The sequence below is a fragment of the Prionailurus bengalensis genome, chromosome A1, assembly GCF_016509475.1.
Source record: "Prionailurus bengalensis isolate Pbe53 chromosome A1, Fcat_Pben_1.1_paternal_pri, whole genome shotgun sequence".
In the NCBI taxonomy this organism is placed as follows: Eukaryota; Metazoa; Chordata; class Mammalia; order Carnivora; family Felidae; genus Prionailurus; species Prionailurus bengalensis.
This window is the reverse complement of record NC_057343.1, coordinates 67,859,854-67,884,618: the sequence shown is the minus strand read 5'-3', so window position 1 is coordinate 67,884,618 and position 24,765 is coordinate 67,859,854. Positions and strand designations below refer to the sequence as shown.

At 41.5% G+C, this 24,765-nt stretch overlaps 1 protein-coding gene and 1 pseudogene across 1 annotated transcript in view; one reads left to right on the top strand and one right to left on the bottom strand.

Moving 5' to 3' along the window:
• DNAJC3 (DnaJ heat shock protein family (Hsp40) member C3) overlaps positions 1-21,097 on the bottom strand; it is a 92,954-nt gene extending 71,857 nt beyond the window's left edge. Inside the window, exons 1-2 of the mRNA XM_043581798.1 lie at positions 20,628-21,097; positions 1,977-2,087 (exon numbers count right to left, since the gene is read on the bottom strand). Of these exons, the coding sequence (XP_043437733.1) occupies positions 1,977-2,087; positions 20,628-20,709 (193 nt within the window). The 5' untranslated portion in view covers positions 20,710-21,097. The remainder of the gene's footprint in view (positions 1-1,976; positions 2,088-20,627) is intronic.
• Positions 13,203-13,644, top strand: LOC122484063 (annotated as a pseudogene).
• Positions 21,098-24,765: the final 3,668 nt, after the last annotated feature.

Sequence of the window (24,765 nt, the reverse complement as noted above, 5' to 3'; positions counted from 1 at the left end):
AACGTTTTTTATTTTATTTTTGGGACAGAGAGAGACAGAGCATGAACGGGGGAGGGGCAGAGAGAGAGGGAGACACAGAATCAGAAACAGGCTCCAGGCTCTGAGCCATCAGCCCAGAGCCCGACGCGGGGCTCGAACTCACGGACCGCGAGATCGTGACCTGGCTGAAGTCGGACGCTTAACCGACTGCGCCACCCAGGCGCCCCCAAGAAGTCATTTTAAACGACCATAACAATATGCCATGGCCTTAACGTTTCTGCTAAAAGGGAGATTTTAAAAAAGCAAATAATAAAGTAGAAAATAGGTAGGAGGTGTAAGTTTCTGCAAATATTCTTGCAGTACTAGGGAAGAATCAATATTTTTTAAGACATGCTTTATCTAAGACAATAATTGAAATTTTTTTAATTACCACGCTGCAGCAGAGCTCAAACCACCAGAACAGTGTGGACTCAGTAATGACATGGTCATTTAGTATATGGTCTCCAGTGAAAATTAACTGTACAAATTGCTGTGCCGATTACCTACCACCTCCCAAGGTGAGCTAATTGTTAAAATGAAAAAACCTACCTAACAGAAATTTCACATAGTTAAGAAAATTCTATTAACATATCAAGTCTGTTTTTTAAAAGTCTTAATTTTCAGAGATATAAAAACTGTATTTCTACAGATCCTACATGTGTGATTGTACCCTATTTTCAAAAAAAAATCTTTATATACATTATTCTCACCAATCTTCACAAAAAATCCTTTTAGGTGGCACAGTGAAAACTGCTAGGAATATGCAGGTAACTTGTTTAAGTCTATATTTACTTACATAACTTAACCAATAATCATAGGATTATCAAGTGGCAAAGCCAAGATTAAAAACCTTGGTTTCCTGTTATTCCAGAGGGTTAATAATACCAATAATAAAAGTGTGAGTTTACAAAAAAGCATTAAGAAAAATACTGCCAAACCAAAATCTAATTATGTTCTGTTTACAAAGTAAATTACAGGAGTGGGATGATCATTCTTCTGGTGAGAACTTTATCTTACCAAAAACATAGAAAAAAATAAAAAAACCCACCTCATTACCCTACAGGTTAACTTGTCACTCTTAACCATCCCAAATAAAAGTGAGAATGTATAATTTAAGAGAGGATTCCAAAAAGTCAGTGTCAGAAAGTCCTGCACAAAAGCATATAGAAAATCCTTTAAGCCCTCACTTAGAACCTATTTATTGTGGCCATCTCGTTTCTCTCAGTCCCAATAGATTAAAAGCTGCAGAGAGTAGAAACTATAGACAAACATAAGTGAGCAACAGGATGTCCAGCCTAAGGGAGTGAGGAAGTTTGACCAACACAGAAGAGGCAACGGACTGCAGGAACCCCCAAGGGCCTCAAAGTAAAAGAACTATACTTCTGATCTCAAGTCATCAAGAAAATTAAACCGTCTTTAGTGAAATCTTTTAGGGGGGGTAAAAAACTATATAATACAGTGAGAAAAGCTTTCTGTCAAAATTATCTTGACTTGGGGCGCCTGGGTGGCTCTATCAGTTGGGCGTCCGACTTCAGCTCAGATCATGATCTCACAGTCTGTGGGTTCGAGCCCCGCATCGGGCTCTGTGCTGACAGCCTGGAGCCTGCTTCAGATTTTGTGTCTCCCTCTCTCTCTCTGCCCCTCCCCTGCTTTCGCTCTGTCTCTCTCAAAAATAAATAAAGGTTAAAAAAAAAAATCTTAAAAAAAAAAATTATCTTGACTTATTCTTGATACTTACAGTAGAAAATGTAGTTATCTGGAAAATTCTCTTGTGTTAGATACATATGCATTTAAGTGTTGTGTATTTATTTTATTAATCTATTTCACCCAAAGTCCTGCAAATATTTTTAAATGTTTTCTTTCAACATTAAATAATGTTTATTTTAAATGTTATCCAAATGCTATTAACTAGAAATAACTAGGATGGCCACTGAGGGTTTTGGTTCCAAGATACAAACCTACTGCAGCATGAAACTGAGATAAAGCATCAGCTAGTTGTCCAGCTGCAAGTAATTTCTTGCCCAATTCAAGATGTTTCTCAACATCTGCATTTACTCCACATTCAGCACCTAAAAACAACAACAAAAATCAGTTAACTCTCCATGACCAAGATTCAATTCTGAATAAAATGTTAAAAATAGTTATCTCCCTCAAGCATTTGCCCAGATAAGAGTCACAGAAGCCAAAGACATAGCTTTAGCTATAGAAAAGGTAACTTAATAAAGCACAGTGCTTCATTTAAAGCATATAAGCCACCCAAAAATACACCCTGGTCATATCAAAAGAATGTAACTGTCTCCAAAATATAAGGGAAACTGCATAACCCAGTAGTAAAAATACATCGAACAACAAAGTCAGAATTCCTTTGTTAAACTAGAATCTCATTTTAATGGGTATTATCACCAAGTCCACTCTAATATTCAAGTACTAATTAAGCATCTACAATGCATCAGGCACTATTCTAGGTATTTGGGATAAGTGAGCAAAACACACACACACACACACACACACACACACACACACACACACACCTCTGCCACTCACGGCACCTGACATTATGAAGGGAGAAGGCAGACATGAGAAATACATACACTACACAGTATGTTAGGTGAGAAGTACCACGGAAAAAGTCAAGCCACATGAGGGCACCAGAAGTGCTGGTGCTTCCAGTATTAAAGAGCATGGTCAAGGGTGGGCCTCATGGAGAAGCTGACATCTGAGCAAAGACAAAGGAAAGGAAGGAACTCACCAGGCAGATATGTAGAAAAAGAACTTTCTAAGAGGAACCAGTTAGTGCAAGGGCCCTAAGTCAGGAGAATCCCAGCTTATGTTTCAGAAACAGCAGGGAGACCAGGATGGCTACCCCAGAGCCAACAAGGAAAACAGTACTAGACGATGAGGTCAAGAAGCAGAGGGCCATGTACAGCTTTGGGTAAAATGGGGAGCTCGTGAGGAACTGTGAGTAAAATAACCTCCTCTGACTGACTAGGCCAGTTATCAATGTGCTACCTCTCTCCTCTGAATTCATCTTTCAGTACCTGGCTTTAAAAATGGACTGGAGTTTTTAAGCATTTCTTCTTTATACTGAGTACAATATTACACTCTGTCAAGTAAAAGGTACTGAAGGGGCACTGCAGGAAAGACACCTTCAGGGTCTTGTTGCTATCTTTATTTTGTTCTGGTTCCTACTGCACGGTACCTATGGGGAGGATACCCAGTGGCTCCCAGTCCTAGCCATATGCCCCTGGGTCCAGTCCCTCAGCAACCTGGTAGCCTTGACCAGGCACTACCTCCCAATGAGGACACCATGAAGTCCAGGTTTTATGCACACACACAGCACCCTGACTGCCCCCCCCCCCCCCCCCCGCCACACACACACACACAGGCCAACCAACCCGGGTTCAACTACACTTAAGAGGGTTATTTCCTGCTTGCCCAGCTACAGTGGACCAGCTCTAATCTCAGCAACTCAGCAAACTTTTCTACCAGCAACTTAAGGTTGTACCTCTACCTTCTCTAATAAGATCTTAAACCCAAGACTTTAGTAGTTCACCCCTCTAAGTTGGCCCTTCTTTGGGGACCATCTGTTAGCCCCAGAGTATCCTTTAGAGCTCCCTTTACATATTTATAGTTATTCTCCTATCATAGCATAACAATTCTTTACATGAAACTTCCCTCTTTTAAATTACTCTGTGGTCTCTGTCTCCTGAATGGATCCAGATTTATATACAGTTGGCACTGGGGAATGGTCCTAGCAGACCCACAAAGACAGGATTTAAGCACAAGTTTGGTCATATCCTTGAGCTTGAATGTAGTGACGAACTCGTTGTCAATGAGAAATAAGATGTCAGTAATCCACAGCAGGTATTAGAATCATAATTAATCAAAATACCATTTGTGGTTGACAGTAATCCCATGCTAACTAGAAAACCGAGACTGTTGTTGAACTTGACCCCAATAATAGTAGTGATGAAGGTAAGGACTGTGGTTCGGGGGGATTCTTCTGAGTGCATTAGAGCACTTTCAGAGACAAAGAAAGAAGCAGCTCAGCCCGAGCCCTCAGCTCAAGTCTCTTTCTGCGAGCTTCCATGTCAGCCCTAAAACAATTTCTTATTTTTGTAGCCACACAGCCGATTGAGCTGAAAATCAAACACAAAATTGAATGTAACGTGTGTAGAAGGGTGCATATGGAAACTAAGAAGCCAAAGCATTTCTCATTTATGGTGAGCATGAGGTTCCACTATTCAGATACTTAGAATGATGCTAAAATAGACACTGCCCAAAAAAAATTCAGAACAATCATCACTTGGGAAGGTGGGAGAAACGACAGACTGGGAAAGGGCAGATGAGAACCTTCTGGGGTGATAATGTTGTAATCTTGATAGAGGTTTGGGTACACAGGGAGGTGCAGTTATCAAAACTCAGCAAATAGACACTTAAAATATGGACATTTTATTATACATAAATTTTACCCCCCAAAAAGCTGTTGATGATATGCATGTTAAAGTGTTTAGGGAAATCACGGATATTATGAAATATATATATTTATGTTTGTGTATTTATTTTGACTGGGGGAAGAGACAGAAAGAGAGGGAGAGATAATCCCAAGCAAGCTCCACACTGTCAGCGCAGAGCCCCACACAGGGCTCAATCTCACAAACCATGAGATCATGACCTGAGCCAAAATCAAGAGTCAGACGATTAACCAACTGAGCTACCCAGGTGCCCCTTGAAATATATTTTTTTGAAAAGAATTAATGGGTAGAGAAATGCCCAGATAAATATGTGTTAAAACCAAGTATGATAATTATATTAATGGCAGAATCGAGATGATGGATATAGGAGCATACATTACAAAATTCTTTCAACTTTATGAAATGTTTTAATAATACAATTTTCGGAAAATATACAATATAGTGTTGTAGTGGGGGAACACACGCAGGGTGCTGTAAGGATACAAGTTAGGGCACCTAACACCTATAGTTAAATAAAATTTAAAATTTGGGGTGTCTGGGTGGCTTGGTGGGTTGACTGTCCAACTCTTAATTTCAACTAAGGTCATGATCCCAGAGTCATGGGATGGAGTCCTGTGTCAGGCTCTGTGCTGAGCATGGAGGCTGCTTAAGATTCTTAAGATTCATTCATTTCTCTCTCTCTCTCTCTCTCTCTCTCTCTCTCTCTCTCTCCCTCCCTCCCTCCCTCCCTCTCCTCCTCTCCCCTGCTCTTTCTCTCAAAAATAAATTTTTTAAAAAATGAAAACAATTTCAATTTCTCAGTCATTAGTCACAGTTTAAGTGCTGGAAAGCTACTGGCTAGTCCAGGAAACAGTGCACATAATATTGAACACTTCCCATCATCATAGAAAGTTCTACTGGATGGCACTGAGGGGGGTTTTACTGAAGTATCACCCGAAACCCAAAGGAAAAATGGGGACAATACCGCCTGCATGAAAAAGCCTTAAGAGGGAAAAAAAACCAACACTCCAAACACAAAGAACATCATATTTAAATGCCCAGACGGAAGAGAATTAATGAGGCTTTCAGAGAAATTAAAGTCCTGCATTTCAGCTCTCTCTCCTCTCCATCATGATTTAATTATTCTGGAGTGGGTCACTTTAAGTGCTAGGTGAGTCTCATAAATAGCCAGCACGGAAGAGGGAAATTATAAGGTATCCTGTTACAACAACCCAGGTAACTTGACAGCGAGGCGATCAAGTGTGGAGTAGGAGTGTGGAGGAGAAGCCATGAAAAAAAAGAAGAGTAGATTGCTCAGAGGAATAGAAGAGAGAAAGACAACTACACATGACTTGCGGTGACTGGCTGGATGTGGAGGGCGGGTGAAGACCAGGAATGCAGGGTCCAGGATATCCACAACAATGTGGGCAACTATGTGAGCCTGCCACTTTAGCCATCAAAAGCAACTGATTTCTTTATTTCATCTAACATAGCAAAGAGCTGAAAGAAATGCACTCTATCTTGCTATTTTCCCTACTAAACAAAGTAGCTTTTTCAGCTTCCAGCGTTCCTAGTTTCTGTGCAGTGTCTTATTACCTTGGCTGCCTGATGGACCCCTCCACACAAGGAAGACAAGGAAGGGGAGGGAGGGAAGGAGAAAACCTTAACTTGATGGCCTCAAAAACTTAGGATCCTGTGAACCCTGTTTGTTTGGGGCAACAATGTGAAGACGGCTACCCTATTTAAGAGTGTGTGAGTAACATGTAGAGAAATTAGTTGGGAGTTTTCAATGGGCTGGGAAAGCATTGTTTTTCCCTTTATTTTTTTAATGTTTATTTCTTTATTTTGAGAAAGAGAGAGAGAGAGAGAATGAGCAGGGGGAAGGGCAGAGAGAGAGGGAGGGAGCATTCCAAGCAGGCTCCAGGCCTCAAGCACCGTAAGATCCCATGAACCATGAGATCCTGACCCGAGGCAAAATCAAGAGTTGGATGCCTAACTGACTGAGCCCCCCAGGTGATGTGGGAAACAAAGGCAGAAGGAAACAGCAGATAAAATTAAATTTCCTTATAACCTGCAACCCATTAACAACTACCTGAGGCTAGAGTTTCTCCAGGAACTCCCTACTGTCTTAATGCTAATGCTTTGCTAGAGGAAAAACCACCTTAGCTTGACAATAGCTAGGCCTCCAGTATCCTGTGAGTCTTCTTTAGCAGATGAAAATCTCTTTGGAAACTTCCTCTTGACATTACCTCCCACCAAATCCCAACTCTATAAGCAGTCTCTCCACAGGGTCCCAGAGCAGCTCTTCCTGCCCATGGGTCTTATCCCCGTGCTTTAATAAAATCGCTTTTGCACCAAAGATGTCTTCAAGAATTCTTTCTTGGCTGTCGGCTCCAGACCCCACAAACCCCACTATCATCCCAAAACCTCATCACCAGGCACCCCTATTTTTCCCTTTAAAAATGAGAATTTCCCTGTAAATTCACTATGCAGTAACGATTCAGAAACCAGTTACGTTCTGACAGTGAGGGTCACCTGTAGTTCCACCTAATTCCATACCATATCCAAAAATAACCTGCTTTTCATAATGAAGACTACGGAAACCAAGGTATTTCATTAAACAAATGTTACTGAATATACACTATGTGTTAAACTGTGGCCATAACAGAGATGAACAGGGTGGTCTTCCTCAAAGAGGCAATGAGGAGAATCCCTCAGGCTTTAGTCATTTATGAGAATGCCCTAGGGGGCAGGGTTCCCATCAGTGACTCTGGAGAAAGGCTGTTTTTGAACATTACACTGGCATCTCTGCCACATATTGAAGTATTTACAGAATATATAATATGAAGAACAGCACTGACTTCAAAATAATCTTGAAAGGAAAATGAAAGTATAAGTGAAATAAGATTGGCCATATGTTGATAAATTCTGAAGCTGGCTCACAATACTATTCCCTCTACTTTGGTATATTTTTAAGATTTTCCCAGGGGCGCCTGGGTGGCGCAGTCGGTTAAGCGTCCAACTTCAGCCAGGTCACGATCTCGCGGTCCGTGGGTTCGAGCCCCGCGTCAGGCTCTGGGCTGATGGCTCAGAGCCTGGAGCCTGTTTCGGATTCTGTCTCCCTCTCTCTCTGCCCCTCCCCTGTTCATGCTCTGTCTCTCTCTGTCCCAAAAATAAATAAAACGTTGAAAAAAAAAATTTTTTTTTTTAAAAAGATTTTCCCAAATCAAGTTTTTAAAAAATTTAAATCCTTTCAATAAAGAGAAAACTGGCTTATAAAAATCTCTTACACTGGGGCCCCTGGATGGCTCAGTCGGTTAAGCATCCGACTTTGGCTCAGGTCATGATCTCATGGTTCATGAGTTCAAGCCCCGCATTGGGCTCTCTGCTGACAGCTCAGAGCCTGGAACCTGCTTCAGATTCTGTCTCTGTCTCTCTGCCCCTCCCCTGCTCGTGCGCTCTCTCTTTCTTTCTCTCTCTCTCAAATATAAAATAAAACATTAAAAAAAAATCTCTTATATCAAAAATGTTTTGAAGTAAGTGGACCACAGGGACTAGCACATGAGCCTACCTCCCAACATACTCAAATTTACAGAAGCTATTTAAAGAATAAATGCATAACCTTGCTGGGGGTGAGGGGGGAATTTTTATTTAAAGAAGAGGGCCATCAGAGAAACAGAAATCTTAGGGGAAAAATGTAGAAAGGACAGAATAGGGTTAGTGGGCAAAATCACATACAAACACCATTCCAGGGAATGTGTGCCATGGAGGTAGATGCAGTCCTTTATGCTCCAAACTCCAATACAAGAAAAAGGAAGGGACCCTTGGATTTCCCAGCCTCCAGACAATTGGCCTTCTCCCACAAACTGCTCTCACACTGGCAATGAGCAATTCTGAAATTTACAAAGATAATCATAAAATCAATCTTTAAGAAACTAATACCAAGTAAGAGAATTTAGGGGAAATAATTAGTGGAACAAATAATAAAAAAATTCTAAAAATGAATATAATGGCCATTCTTACAAATTCAAAAGGATGCAGCATTCATAACACACAGAACAGACCAACTATTTATTCATTTATTGCTGTAGCAGTGGAGAAAAAGATAAAATCATTTCTAAGTGCCATAACAAACTGCCAGAGGAAAGGAGGAGTACTTAATACAAAGGGGTCAAATAAGTCTTCCCTAAGAAGATAATGTTTGAGTTAAAACACAAAGGGGTGTGGGGATAGGGAGGATCCTGAATGACAAGTGCCTCCAGAATGCCAAAATATGTCCAGACAAGGAGTACAAAACAAGTGCAAAGGGCTTAGATAGGACCAAGCTCACCTTTGAGGAATCGAAAGGAGGCTCCAGCATGTTAGGAAGGATAGAGGACAGGTGCCTGAGTGGCTCAGTCAAACTTCGGACTCTTGGTTTCGGCTCAGGTCATGATCTCATTGTTCCTGAGATAGAGCCCATTCAGCTCAGGTTATGATCTCACGGTTCCTGAGATAGAGCCCCATGTAGGGTGGAGCCTGTTTGGGATTTTCTCTCTCCCTCTCTCTCTGACCCTCTCCTGCTCATGCGCAAGCACATGTGTGCTCTCTCTCTCTCTCAAAATAAATATTTAAAAATAATAAAATTAAAAAAAAAAAAAAAAAGGATAGAGGATGCAGGCAAGATAGATCACAATGGGCCTTTCAGGCCAAGTTATGAAACTTACATTTTATTCTAAGTACAAAGACACATCATTAGAAGGGTCTTACTAAGGAACTCACTACCTGATTTACATTTTTAAAAGACCCCTGCTGGCTGCAGTGTGGAAAAGAGATTAGAGGCAGACAAGAATGTGAAGAAGTGTGGTGGGTAGCAAGCTGCATTATAGTATATACACTCTGATTTCATTTATGCTTAAAATATATATATAACATATATTCCTAGATTAACTTTTTCCAGTAAAAATGTACTCATGTACTAATACAGTACAAACTTAATAAACTGAGAAAGATGTTCCTGATTGAATCACTTGCAACTGAAAACTCTTGTAAAGAATATTTGCAAACACTATACACATATAATATTTTACAACGAAGCAGCCAATTAAGTCAGGAAAGAAAAGCAAAATAACCCTGCTTCCTTTCTCAGAGGACTGTGCAGCTGGGGAGATTCCAGCAGGACAGAGAATGTTAGATCTCATTGTCTTCCTACCCCTGGACCTTTCCCCCAAGCACTTCAATAAAATGGTTTCATTCCTCCCACCCCCAAAAACAACAACAACAACAACAACACCCTGCCTCACTTGTTTAAGTGTAGTTCAAAGGGACAGCATTATAATCAGATACTGCAGAGAATATAGGTGATATAGATCCTAAAATTTAAAACAATCCTTATCTTTTACAGATTCTAAAATATTTATGAATGAAATGAGAGCATGTATGATAGGTTTAAAAATAATCCATGGGTATAGATGCAATAAGATCAATCATGAGTTGGTAACTGTTAAAGCTAGGAGATGGGTACCTAGGGGTTCATATACCATTCCCCACTTTTGTAAATGTGTGCAATTTTCCACAATAAAATTTTATATTAAATCTCTTTAAGGGATTAGGGGTGGAATATTAAAACAGTTAAAGATAGCTCATTTTCATTTTTTAAAAGATAATTTCTAATATAAGCTATCCATCCATAAACATTTATAGTGCCTACTGTAAAATACAAAAATTTGTGCATCGCTCATGAAGGGAGAAATGTGTGTACAGAAGCCATGGTAAATTAAAGTAGAGAATGACTAAGAATCAAATAAGACTGGTAAAAGCATTGTGTGTGAACTCTGGAACAATCCAGCCCATTACAGGAGGCTCAAGTAATTACAGGGGCATGTCGGTGGGATTCTGTGTATTCTCAAAATGCAGGGGGTATGAAGGGGGTAGTCTTCAAAATAGTATGAAGGTTTCATTTAAAACATTTTCCTGATACATTTTCTCAAAGGGAGGATCAGATCAATGTACTCAATACAAGATTCCAGGGGGTGGGAGGGAGGAGAGGGTGGGTGATGGGTATTGAGGAGGGCACCTTTTGGGATGAGCACTGGGTGTTGTATGGAAACCAATTTGTCAATAAATTTCAGAAAAAAAAAAACAAAAACAAAAACAAAAAAAAAACAAAAAAACAAGATTAACAAGATTCCAGACTGCCCGAGGAGGGAAGAAATTTGGGCATGAGATAAACTATTAGTGAAAATGTTTTCCTTATCCAACTATGAAAATGTTTAACAGGAAAGATGTAACACAAAAGGAATTAAGAACCTACTATGGGCTGGATACTTTCAGTGTCATAATTTCACTTAATTTTCACAACAACCCTAGAAAATAAACATGTTTCATACTCTTACAGCTCAGAAAACTGAGGTTTAAAGAAGTTACCCATGCTGCTAGAAGACTCACAGTATCTGTCAAAACAAGATTCGATTCCAAAGCCCAACTTTCTTTTCAGCATAGGCCATGATCCTTTTCCCTATCTAATCTAGGCTAGGTGTCCCGCAGTTACTAAGCCCTGTATGCTTCATTCACTCGACCCATCATTTAATATGACATTTTAGCACAATGGTTTCCAACCTCCAAGGCTGATTTGAACCTAGGTCTAGTGAGAAGCAAGGAATGCATCTGCCAAGTTCTTTGAACTATTCCATCAAGTCATTTTGGGTCAGACATTCCTCACTGAGTGAGTCATTGTGGTTCCCTGCTTTCACAGTGGTTGGAAGGAACCAGAGCTCAACACCCAACTGACTCTCCACCACCTCCCCACAGTGCCCTTAGAAGAACCCTCCTTGGCTACCCTCGCAGGTGTGCCATAACTACAACCAGGAACCAGGGACCACCATCAACTGCCAGATCAACCTGGAGCTCTCTGACTCCTACTTCTACCTACTTCTGCCTCCATGCCTTACTACTTTGACCTCAATGGTGTGGCTTTGAAGAACTTTGTCAGATATTTTCTTCTCCAATCTCAAGAGAGGAAACATGCTAAGATACTGAGGAAGCTGCAGAACCAACCAGGTGACCAAATCTCAAATCTTTCAGGATATCAAGAAACTAAACCATGGTAAGTGAGAGAGCTGGCTGAAGGCAATAGAGTGTGCAAGTGTTACCTTGGAAAAACGCATAAATCTGTCACTACTGAATGCACAATACTGCACAAACTGGTCACTGACAAAAATGACCGCTACTTATGTGACTTCACTGACATTTATTACCTGAATGAGCAGGTGAAATCCATCAAAACATGGGGGCCCCAGAATTGGTATGGCAGAGTATCTCTTTGATAAGCACATCCTGGGAGACAAGTAACAATGGCAGCTAAGCCTTAGGCTGGCTTCACATAGTCATGAGGTTGACTTCCCTGGTCACCAAAGATAAGCATGCATGCTGAGGTTACCTTTAACTTTTCTGTAAACTATACCAACACTTCCACTTAAGTTATTTCATTTGTACTGTTCCCTCAGATAAATTTAATTTGGTATATACCCTCCAAAAAAGTTATGCCTTACTCTCACCCCAAAAGTTAAGTTACTCTTCAAACTAAATTTCTCTCACCTTCTAGGATTACAAGAGGTATCCAGCATTTCTCTGTCCCTTCTAAATGAAACTCAGATCTTTATTACGTTACAATTTTGTCCAATATAATTTCTATTTAATGTGATAAGTAAATACCACCTCCTCTACAAGAATTTTCTGTGGCCCTCTCCAATCATCCAGAAAGAATGATTATGCCTTCAGTGCACCTTGGTCACGTCTCCCTAACAGACCCTGCCACAGCATAAAGGTTGTTGCATAGGCGCCTTTCTCCCTGCAAGAGGTGGTGTGCCTTCTAACTGGGATCTTCTCGCACCTTCTTCCAAATCCAGCCCCCCATGCTGCTGCCAAAGTGATCCCTCAAAAACGCACTCCTAATAAAAAGGATGCGGTATTTTCACATCGCTGGCTAAGTTCAATCTAAACCCTTTCAGAACTGGGGTGTCTGGGTGGCTCAGTCAGTTAAGCAGCTGACTCTTGATCCCAGGGTCATGAGTTCAAGCCCCATGTTGAGCTCCACACTGGGCATGAAGCTTACTTAATTAAAAAAAGAAAAGAAAAGAAAAGAAAAACTTTTAAAAAACAAAAATAAAAATAAACCCCTTCAGCCCTGAAGGCAAACAAGACCCTTCGTGATCAGATCCCATGATGTGTGTCCAGTCTCATCATGACCACTCCTCCACCTCTTACTTTACACTCCTGTATCAGCATGAACTGGTTGTACTTCCCTGAAGAGACTCTGTTCTCATGCCACATCCCTTTGCACTTGCTGTTCCATGAAAAGGACTTTCCCACTTGCCCCCTGGGATATTTCTACCCCAACAGGATTCCGTCCTCACATGCTGGCTCCTTTGTGAGACCTCCCCTAACTACTGCAGTGAGAGGGTGGGTGGGAGAAAGCCCCTTCTGTGCTCCTATGACATCTCCACACTCAAAAGTACATGAGTTTAAGTTGCAATACCACTGTCTCAATTACTGACCTTCACAGTTTGCTGGCCTCTCACAACCCCTGAGAACCCAACCCAGGTAAAAAGCAAGTTTGAGAAAAGAAACCATCTTTTCTTCTTTATATCACCTAATCCAGTACCTTGCCCAAGTGGACACTCAATATTCACTGACTGATGTAACTATCTTCCTTCTTAAATGTATCACAACTCATCATAATAATAAAATCCAATGTCTGGTTCCTCCACTGGTTGTGGCTATGAAGCAAGGGGTTCAACAGCTCCCTTGGAAGCAGGAGTGCAAGCTTGTGAAGTTTTCTCAAGTGGCTGCAGATTTGAAACAATTCTGTCTGTACAAGGTTCAACACAATCCCCTGCTAACCAGAGTAACTTCAAGTAGGAATCCCTTCAGACCCCAGAAGGTCTGTTCCTTTTGGTAGAAAAATGAAATCTGTGGATGGTTTTCTAACCCACTTTTCATGAACCAGTGAATATTCAAAGGAGCACTACATTTGAAGCCTGTAGAAAAGCTTATCCCTAAACATATGCCATACTAAAATTCTACTTTTGTCAATCCTTAACAATCTCTCTGCATTTTCATAAATTTCTATTTCACAAGAATATGTATATTTTACATACACTGGCAGCAGCATACAACAAAATACTTAGTGTAATATATAATATTGATAACAATTACCAAATCAAACTGATGCTACCAAAGATTCATAAAGACACTAATATGTAAAAAGAAAAAATTATTTATAAATCATGGCTGTTTTTGTAGTATCTCAACCCTATTTTCAGCCATGGATACTTTTTATTCCTTTGCCACATACAGTGGCAGTGGTAACAAGCTATCTCCTGTTTTCTGATTAGGCAACCAAACATCATGCCATTGCCTAATCAGCATGAAACAATAGGTTCCTCCTTAGATGAGCATAACCATAGGTCAGCAAAATATACAGGAAGCATAAGAAAAAAGGTAGAGTAGTTAGGTCCTTCAATGAAGTTAGTACTGAAATCCATCATATTTTGAAGAGCAAAATTAAAGAATTTTAAGAAATGTAAAGTTGAGGGGTTAAGAATATGATGTGGTGGGGCACCTGGGTGGTTCAGACGGTTAAGCGTCCGACTTCAGCTCAGGTCACGATCTCACGGTCCGTGGGTCGAGCCCCGCGTCGGGCTCTGGGCTGATGGCTCAGAGCCTGGAGCCTGCTTCGGATTCTGTGTCTCCCTCTCTCTCTGCCCCTCCCCCGTTCATGCTCTGTCTCTGTCTCAAAAATAAATAAACGTTTAAAAAAATTAAAAAAAAAAAAAAGAATATGATGTGGTGAGAATCACAATCAAGACTGAAGAACAAGAACAAAAAAGGCAACAACTAGGGTCAAAGATACTAAGGTTCAAGCTAAGGCCAGGTGACAGGGCCAGAAGCAAGCCCAGGGTAGCTATTCAGGTTGGAGCACTTAGAATGTGAGAGATGAGAGGGACCTCTGGCTGGCTCAGTAAGTACGGCATGGAACTCTTGATCTTGGAGTTGCAGGTTCAAGCCCCATATTGGGTGTAGAGATTACTTAAAAATAAAATCTTTAAAAGGGAAGAAAAAAAATGTTAGGGATGAGGAAAACCCAAAGGTCATTCTAAAAAGGCACATGAGGCCAAAAAAAAAAAAAAAAAAAGGACAAAATACTGTCTATAAAAGATCGGATCTGAATCCAAGATGCAAGCAAGAGGGGGGCAGAGTCTGAAAGAAGTCTCATGGCAGAAACACAGAATAAGTGGAAACTGGCCACAGAAAGAGCAAGAAGTGCATTATCTTAGCAATTCCATAGTCAACTAAGGACCAATGACAAAAGAGTTTCAATAAAAATACACTGAGCTGGAAACCCTAAAGTCATTATGACCTAAAAAGTGGTTCAGCCAAAATGAAAGGAAAAAAGGCTGAGTAGTTGTGTAATACATCTGAACTAAATGTCTGCACCGAAATCTTCCTTAGATGAACTTGGAAAATAAAATCTATTGTAACCAGGTTTGCTCAATTTCAGTGGACATTGTCTGTCTTTGCTTCAATTAACTGTGAAGGTATAAATGTTGTGATGTGATCCCCTGCTCAAGGAATGTAGAAAATAAGTATGAAGAGTCCTTGCAAAAACAAAACAGAACAAAAAACAAACGAACAAACAAAATCTCAGCCAACTTCACTCACCAATTTAAAAAATATTTAATCTACTTCCTCTCAACATGTTTTAGGTACAGAGATAAGAGCTCTTTCCACAAAGCTTATATTCTTGAGATAACAGGCAAGAAAAGTAAACGAGGTAATTCGGACAATGTGAAATTTTATGAAGAAAATTCAAAAAAGTAAACAGAGACTATTAACTGAAGGAGAGCATGCTTTTTAACATAGTATGTCAGGCCGCTCTGAAATACGAACATTCATTTGAAGACCTCGTATGAAGCTTTCCAAACGGTGGGAACAGCAAGAATCAAGACTCTCAGTCAGAAATGAGGTTGGCATTTGGAAGTAAAAGAAGTTGTGTGGTGGGAGCCTAATGATGAGGGGAAGATTAGGACGAAATAGGTGTAAGTAAATAAGAGTCTGATATGTAAGGCTTTGCAGTTATCAGCGGAGTAACGTGTTGAAGAGAGAACAGAAGAGGAGGAAATAGAGACTATCAACAACTCTTCAAAGTCCTGCTGTCCAGAGAAGCAAAGATACAGTTCAGTAGCTGAAGGGACACACTACATCAAAGAACAGTTTAGGATGGAAACACTACAGCATCTTGGGAGTGCTGATGTCAAGGATCCCACAGAGAGGAACAAAGTGATGACGCAGGAGAAAAACGATAACTATAGGAGCAATACTTTCAGAAGATGAGAGAAAATGGAATCCAGGACATTAAGTATACGAATTGGATTTTGCCAGGAATAGAGAAGCTTTATCCATTTTAACATAAGAAAAGTAGCAAACTGGGTACAGATACACGTAAGCTAGTGAGTGCCTTTAGTGGAAGAAAGAAAAGGAAACTACCCTGTGATGGCCTTCATTTTCTCAAACAACGACACGTTCTAAGAGAATAAGGTAAAGGAAGGGAGGAAAGGAGGGTTACATTGGAGATTTAAGGAAAGAAAAGCTTTGAAATGCAGATTTTCAAGAACAGACACACAAGGCAATTGTAGGAATGTTGGCAGTATTGCATATGCATTTGAAATTGAGATTATGTGCTTAAAATGAAACCAGTCAGCAAGGTTATCTCCATTTGTCTCCAGCCATGTTCAACGCTGAGGTACAACAAACAAGTCTGCCAAGTTGGACTGAAGAGGTGTCAAATTTTGCCAAGTGAGTAAGACAAAATAATACAGAAGCAAGGAAATTAAAGGCTGTTTTCAATAGAGCAACTACAAGATGGACCACTAAATCTAAACTGAGAAAGAAGGGAAAAGAATATATATGCTTTACAAAGCATGCCTTATACCCCCAAGTGGTCGGTAAGCTCGATGACAAAAACTGTGAGTTCCACACTATGTGTATCTCATCAGAAAGCACTACAGTGTAAGCCTCTGCTGACTGATTAAATGAGTCTTTCCCATATCCAGAACTCCAAATGACACAAACTCATCAGATTTACAAAACAAAACAAAAAATAAACAAAAATTTTTAAAAACAGCTTTCTAAAGATCTTGGAAGAAAAATAAATCTATAATTGAAATGTCTTAGTTCTAAAAAGCAGGTGACTGGGTTCCCATGATACTTCCATATGAACAAAGATAAACTGCTGGACATTAATCAAAGGAAAACCATGACACTAGAAATTCAACTTAACCACAATTAATTCACTTCATATGAGAAAATAAAGCCTAATAATTACTACAAAGAATCCCATCAGAGAACAACCTGTCCCACAGAATCAAAACTGCATTTCAGGCTCTTGTTCAGCAAACGATAACTAGTCAAGTAAATTGGAACTTTTACACTACTAACTACAGCATATTGCATTAAAATAATTCTAGAAGCTATCTGACCACCTGCTAAAATACTTGGTATAGGGGCGCCTGGGTGGCTCAGTCAGTTAAGCGTCCAACTTCACCTCAGATCATGATCTCTAAGCTCATGAGTTGGAGCCCAGCGTCAGGCTCTGTGCTGACAGCCTGGGGCCTGCTTTGGATTGTGTCTGCCTCTTTCTGCCCCTCCCCTGCTCACGCTCTTGCACGCGCACGCTCTCTCTCTCTCAAAAATAAACATTAAAAAAAATAAAAATAAATACTTAATGTATATATATTACTTAAAGTCACTCATTTTCCCTGCTTTATCTTTTCTTTCCGAATTTAAATAATGTCAGAAAATCCTAGAGAAGACAAAACATACTTTCAGTAGGTTAGGTGAATATAGAAGTTATCAATATCACTTATACTTAAAACTTTCCAACTATTCTTTTCCTATGGCCAAATAAACAGTTTAGTCAGGTCAGTTCAGTGAAATAAAGAAAAATTGAGTCCCAGTAGCATGTTAGTAAGAAAAAGAGTTAAAAGAAAGTTTGGTTCCCAGGCTGTGCTCCCATTGAAACAGAACAAACCATTAGCAAAGAATTAAAATAGCTACGTTATCTGTAACGTGAGAATACTAGACACTACTAAAGTTTTCTTTCTGTTCCAAAAATTCTACTCCTAACCTAGTGCTTTAGACTTCTTTCTTTCAAGGGCCTTTTTAAAAGGGGGTGCTGGGGCGCCTGGGTGGCGCAGTCGGTTAAGCGTCCGACTTCAGCCAGGTCACGATCTCGCGGTCTGTGAGTTCGAGCCCCGCGTCGGGCTCTGGGCTGATGGTTCAGAGCCTGGAGCCTGTTTCCGATTCTGTGTCTCCCTCTCTCTCTGCCCCTCCCCCGTTCATGCTCTGTCTCTCTCTGTCCCAAAAAATAAATAAATGTTGAAAAAAATAAATAAATAAAAGGGGGTGCTAAGAGATGTAATCTTTCAATTCATAAGACTGCTGCTACATAGTTTCTTTCTTTGGATTACAATTCACAGAAAAGCCTAGAAAAAACCAAAGACGAGTATTTTTAAGTACGGAAGAAACTAGGCCAACTAAGCCAATTACTGGTGACCCTCTCTGTCACATGCAGCTCTCGTTGCTTCACACTCACTCTTCTCACACCCTTCTCCTTCAGTTCCTCTCCCTCCGAACCTCAGACTTAAATCCCCCTGAAGGACTCTGAGGTTACTGAAACCAAACACAACTTATTTTGGAAAACAGGAGCTAACAGTTTCCCAATTCAGGTAAGAGGTTCTTTCTTATCTTTATATCCTCATCACCAAATTTAGTGTCTGGTACATGGCAGACACCTAATCTACTCCTCTATATGTCTTGTTAGACCAGTGATTCTCACCAGTGATTTCTTTTTAGAAATGCAAAATTTCAGGTCCCACCCAGACCTACTGAATCAGAAACACTGGTAGGGGAGCCCAGCACTCAGTTTTTAAAAGCCCTCCAGGCAGCTTCTGATGCACACTCAAGTTTGGGGACCACTTTTAAACATGCCAGGAAATCAACTTTCTGTTCATTACTGCCAGTGGCCAAAAAAAAAAAACAAACAAAATGCTGATTTTTCCCAGCTGCCACCAGTTACAAATGTTTGTGCCCACATGATACTGTCAGCCACTTAACTTCTGCCTCCAGCCTGCACACAAGATGAACTTCAGAGTCGAAAAACTGAGCTTAACTTATGCTTCTTAGATTTAACAGCTCTGTGACCTTATAGCTACACTTAATTAAATGCATCTGTAAAGGAGGAATAGTATCAAATACCTCCGTAAGAGATCACTCATAGAAAGGTGCCTGGCACACAGACCTTTAATAAATTTCACGTCTTTTCCCTTTCTTCCCTGCCACCTGTACCAAGTCCCTGTTACCCTCATACAGACAATGCTCCTGAAAAACAGCACTCTGGCTTTCCTCTGAGAACTGTCACCAATGCCTCCTATACAGAAAAACTCCCTAACAAAGTTTTCCTTCTGGAAAATACTGTAGGAGGGAAATGAAATATTAAGAGTTCTACAGAACCAGGGGCACCTGGGTGACTCAGATCTCACAGTTCAGGAGTTTCAGTCCACGTCAGGCCCGCACTGACAGTGTGGAGCCTGCTAGGGATTCTCTCTCTCCCCCTCTCTCTCTGCCCCTCCTCTCTCTCTCTCAAAATAAATAAATAAACTTAAAAAAAAAAAAAGTCTTACAGAACGATATACAGAACAGCAATTCCAAAAAGGTAGTCCAAAAGCTAGCAGGAAAAGAAAATCACATAGAAGTGTGCACTTTCATTAAAAAAAAAAAAAAAAAGCATTAAATGGAACATAGGCAACTTTCTCTTAAGTGGTCAAAATAAACCACCAGTAGTAACTGGACATAAATGTGACACTGGGGCGGGGGAGGGTTAGCATTAGAAAATGCAAGAGAACTGGAATAGGTACATGACCCATATTAAAAGTGGTCCAGGCATTCAAATCTCAACTTCCTAGACTGGCGCAATACGAATGTCAAATTCTTTGTCCCAGTGTTGTCACGCTGTATGTTCGGATTTGGGGTTCAGAAAAGAATATGCTCACCAGGAGAACAACATCAATGAAGTTGAGAATTTTGAGGGGATTTTACCATAAACAAGTCCCAACTTCAGCTCCTCACTTCCTCTAAATCTAACATTAAGTCTCATACTGAAATGTGTGACCCCTTGACTACTAGCCCTTTGCATAGGAATGAAAGTAGATCAGTGACTGTAATAGGTCATTATGCCCAATTATTTGTCACAGTCACCAGGCTGGAAGCATTAGTTCAACTGGCACCTTCAACTTTAATTCTTACTCCACTCGCTGACCTCTAGGATGGGACAGCCCTCTAGTTTTGCTATTGTTAGAGTAACCAACACTCCAATCTGTAGGACCCAAGCGAAATTTAAGCGTTTGCACCTTTAAGGGGGCCTTTTCCCCCCAAAGAGAACTCGGAAAAAGGAAAACTAAGTAGAATGACACCATCCTGAGCATAGTAAAACCACAAACTTTGTGCCTTGCCCTCCGGGACCTTGAATTCCAGCACCGGCAACAACCAAATAACTTCTATCCACCGCAGAGTACAGGAGTGCGATGGTTACTCAACTTTTTACGGTCAACACTGTCCCCCCCACCGCTTCACGCGGCCGGACACACTGCTCCCTCCCCCCGGAACTCCAAAACGAAAGAAGCCTCCCCTTTGGCCACCTTTACTGCCTCCTCCCAGCACCACTGACCAAGTGTCTCCAGGCGCCAAGCGAGGGTCCCAAGCGAGGCCGGGGCCCGACGGCTGCTCCAGACTCCGCGTCCCAGGACACTCCCGAAGTCGCTGCCGGGTGTCCCGCTCCCCTAGACCCCCTCGACCCCCTCCGGTCCCGCTCCTCCCTCCAAACCCGCCGTCCCCGCCCGGCGGCCCGCCAGTCCCACCACCCCGTCCCCGGACAAACCCGGAACCCAGCGCCGGCCCCCGCCCCGGGGCGGGCTCAGGCCCAGCCGGTCCGCGCGGAGTCCCCGATGCCCGCCCCGCGGCCCCGGCCGCCGGAAGACTCGCGCCGGGACGCAGACGGGGTAGCGCCAGGGGGCTTGGCCCGGGCGCCCGCTTCCCCGGCCAGAGCAGGGAAGGACTCACCTTCGTACTGCAGGTCCACCAGGACCAACAGGAAGGGGAACACCGAGCCCAGCCGGCTGGTCACAGAGCCGGGGGCCACCATGTCCAAGGGCGCGGGCAGTAAGGAGGAGAGAGGGTGCGGGGCCCACCAGCCCCGCCGGCGCTCAGGGTGCAGCTGCGCCCGCCCGCCGTCGGCTCTCGCTCAGGCCTAAGCCGCAGCTGGCGCCCAGCAGAGGAAGGCAGCGGTGGGCGGGGTCCGGGCGACGCTACGCCCCGAGCGCCGCCGCCGCCCAATCGCCTTCTTCCTGGCCCCGCGCCTACCGGGCTCGCCGGGATCGTGGTTCGCGCTGATAGGCTGCGGGGGCCGCCGCCCCGCCCCGTCTCTGATAGGACAACGTGGAGGCACAAGACGAGGCTGCGTCCGCTGGTCGTGGAGCTGTCAGGGAGCTCCAAACAGCCGCGGCCGGCGGGAGGGAGGCGGCCGGGGCGGCTGTGTGGCGGCCGCCGAGTCCGCATGCGCGGGCCGCGGAAGCCTTTTAGGGTCGCTCCGGGAGCCGGAGGTTAGTGAGGAGGAGGTTTTCCGGTGTGCTGTTTGGCCAGCTAGGTGAAGCCGCCGCGCCCGCAATGAGAAGGCCAAGCCAGGTCCCAGGAAGTCCGAGCGCCTGGAGTAGAGGTCTCGGAATGGACCGGCGAACTGCAGGATTCTCAGAGCCTGCTACCTCCAGCCGAGCGTCTGGGAACGAGTACAGACTCCTCTGAAGAGTGCTCGAGAAACGGCCAGAGGCCCGGGCTCGGTAGAGGAGGGTGAGCTGGTGGGGCCGGGAGCATTTCGGGGACAGCCGGGCAGAAGTACGTTAGTGACCCGAGGCCCGCGAGAATGGTTTGGAAGCCCGGAACCCCCTCCCCACCACTGGCCAGCGGACCAGCGTGCCCAGAAAAGAGAACAATTCTGGAAGATTCTGTGAAGAAACAACCAGGGAGGCACAGCTGCTAAGAGAGCAAGGGGGTCTGGAGAGTGTAGCCAACGTCAACCATAAGGGGGGTGAGGGGGGAGACCTGTTAGAAAGGATCTTGCATCATGTCCTCATCAAAGGAAACTCAGCAAGAGAGATAGGAAGCTGAACAAGATAAGATTCAAGTTACTCGCTTTAGCGTTAAATTTTGTTCAAAGCCACTTTCTCTGGCGTCCCCAACACAATCCAGCTCGCAAGCTGTACATCAGTGATGTTTTAGGTGGAGTACAACAGTAATGCTGTTCTGTGTTTATTGTCAAGCATAAACTTCTTACTTTACCAATAAGTATACAACTGAGTATTAAATAAATAAAACGTTCATGTAATATTGATAATAGATGAATCTTTGGACAGTTGTAATGAATTAATATTGATTTTTTTAAACAGCTGTGTGGCCACCCCATGTTCATTGCACCACTACTTACAATAGCCAAGACATGGAAACAATCTAAGCACCATTAACAGATGAATTAATGGATAAAGAAAATGTGGCATGCCTGCATGAGTATTATTTAGCCATAAAAAAGGAAATCCTGCCATTTGCAACAACATGGGTGGACCTTGTGAGCATTATGCTAAGTGAAAGAAGTCAAAGAAAAATAAATACTATATGATCTTGTATGTGGAATCTAAAAAACTCGGATACAGAGAACAAATTGGTGGTTGTCAAAGGTGGTCAAAAGTTTCAAACATCCAGTTACAAGATAAGTCCTGTGAATATAATGTACAACATGGACAGTATAGTTAATAATACTGAATTTGAAAAAGTAACAATACCGTATTGTATATGTGAAAGTTGCTAAGAAAGCAGATGTTAAAAGTTCTCATCACAAGAAAAAAATTGTAACTATAGTGATGGATAGTAACTAAACCTATAATTATTTTGTAATATGTGCACATATCAAATCATTGTACACCTACAACTAATACAATGTTATATGTCAATTATAGCTCAATAAAAAAATGTAAAAACTGGTACAGTTCTATGCCTTCTGATTTTTGATTATATGAAATTAGTGATAAAATGTTTTACATACAATGGGTAAACTTCAAAACAAACTTTCTAAAGTGAATTCTAATAGTCAATGTCTTTATAAAGGTTTCTTGTGAAAATATAACAAATCATAAGGACTTTATTTTTTCCAGATTTTATGTCTATAGATTTATATATATGAATATCTAGATATCTAAATGTTTAAATCTAATATACTTATAGATATTAATATCTATCTCATATCTAAATTATATCCTTACATCTAACTCCAAGCATAGAAACAATTGCATTTAATCTTATAAACACAATAATTAAAGGACAGATAATGTCAAAATGGACAATAAAGGAAATAACGTATCAATTACAAAGCTGTCTACATGGTATGATGAACTTCCTTTTGTGGCCTGGTGATTTCAACAAAGATGCCAAGACAATTCAATGGGGCAAAGGTAGTCACTTCAACAAATGATCCATGTGCAGAAGAATGGAGTTGGACCCCTTCCCTACTTAGACCATAAAGTATAAAATCTATAAAACTCATAAAAGAAGATAGTAGTAAATCTCCATGTTCTTGGAATAAGTAAAGGGTTCTTAGATACAACACCAAAAACACAAGCACAGAGGAATAAAGGGGATTTCATAAAAATTTAGATTCCTTGTGCTTCAAAGGACACCAAGAAAATGAAAAGACAATACACAAGATGGAAGAAAAAAATGCAAATTGTAGATTTGATAAGGGAATTGTATCCAAAAAAAAAAGTGTATATATATATATATATATATATATATATATACATATATATATCCTTTTACAACTCAAGAATAAAAAGACAACCCAATTGAATACGCAAAGAATCTGAATAGGCATTTTTCAAAAGAATATATGTAAATGGTCAATAAGTACATAAAAAGATAGTCCAAATCATTAGCCATTAGGGAAATTCAATTCAAAACCACAATGAGGTACCACTTCATACTTGATAGAATGGCTATAACCAAGAGTTGGTGAGGATATGGAGAAATGGGGATTTTCACACATTGTTATTGAGAATGTATAATGGCACAGCCACTTTAGAAAACAAACATCAAAATGTTAAATCTCCACTTACCATATGACCCAGCAATTCCACTCCTAGATATATAGTTAAGAGGATTGAAAACATGTTCACACAAAATCTTGTTACACGGACATTCCTAACTTACATAATCAAAAGTAGAAACAGTTCAGGTGCCTATCAACAAGAGAGTGGGTAAACTGTGCTAAATCCATTCAAAAAAATATTGTTTGACTATAAACAAGGAATAAAGTACTGATACACGTTACAACATCAATGAACTCTGAAGAAGATTATGCTAAGTGAAAAAAGCTGGTCACAAAAGGCCTCAAATTGTAGGCTTCCATTTATGTGAAATGACCAGGATAGATAAATCCATACAGGCAAGATTAGTGGTATCCCAGGGCTGGGAGTAAAGAATAGGGAGTGACTACTAATGTGGATAGGGTTTCTTTCGGGGGGTGATGAAAATATTCTAACATTAGGTAGTGGTGATGGTTGCACATATCCATGAATTTACTAAAAATAATTGTACACGTTTATTTTTTTGGTTTTCAGAGAGAGCACATGTGAGCAGGGGAGAGGGGCAGAAGGAGAGAGAGAAAGAATCTTAAGCAGGCTCCATGCTCTGCACAGAGCCTGACACCAGGCTCAATCCCATGACCCTGGGATCATGACCTGAGACTAAAACAAGAGTCAGACACTCAACCAACTGAGCCACCCAGTCACCCCTAACTGTACACTTTAAATGAGAAAATTATAGGGGCGCCTGGGTGGCTCAGTCGGTTAGGCAGCCGACTTCGGCTCAGGTCATGATCTCGCAGTCCGTGAGTTCAAGCCCCGCGTCGGGCTCCGTGCTGACCGCTCAGAGCCTGGAGCCTGTTTCAGATTCTGTGTCTCCCTCTCTCTGACCCTCCCCCATTCATGTTCTGTCTCTCTCTGTCTCAAAAATAAATAAACGTTAAAAAAAAATTTTTTTTAATGAGTAAATTATATCAATTATAATTCAATAGAGTTCTCTAAAAAAAAAAAGTAAAAGGATGGAAAAAATATTTATCATGCAGATACTAATCAAAAGAAAGACAGCTGGGGTGGGT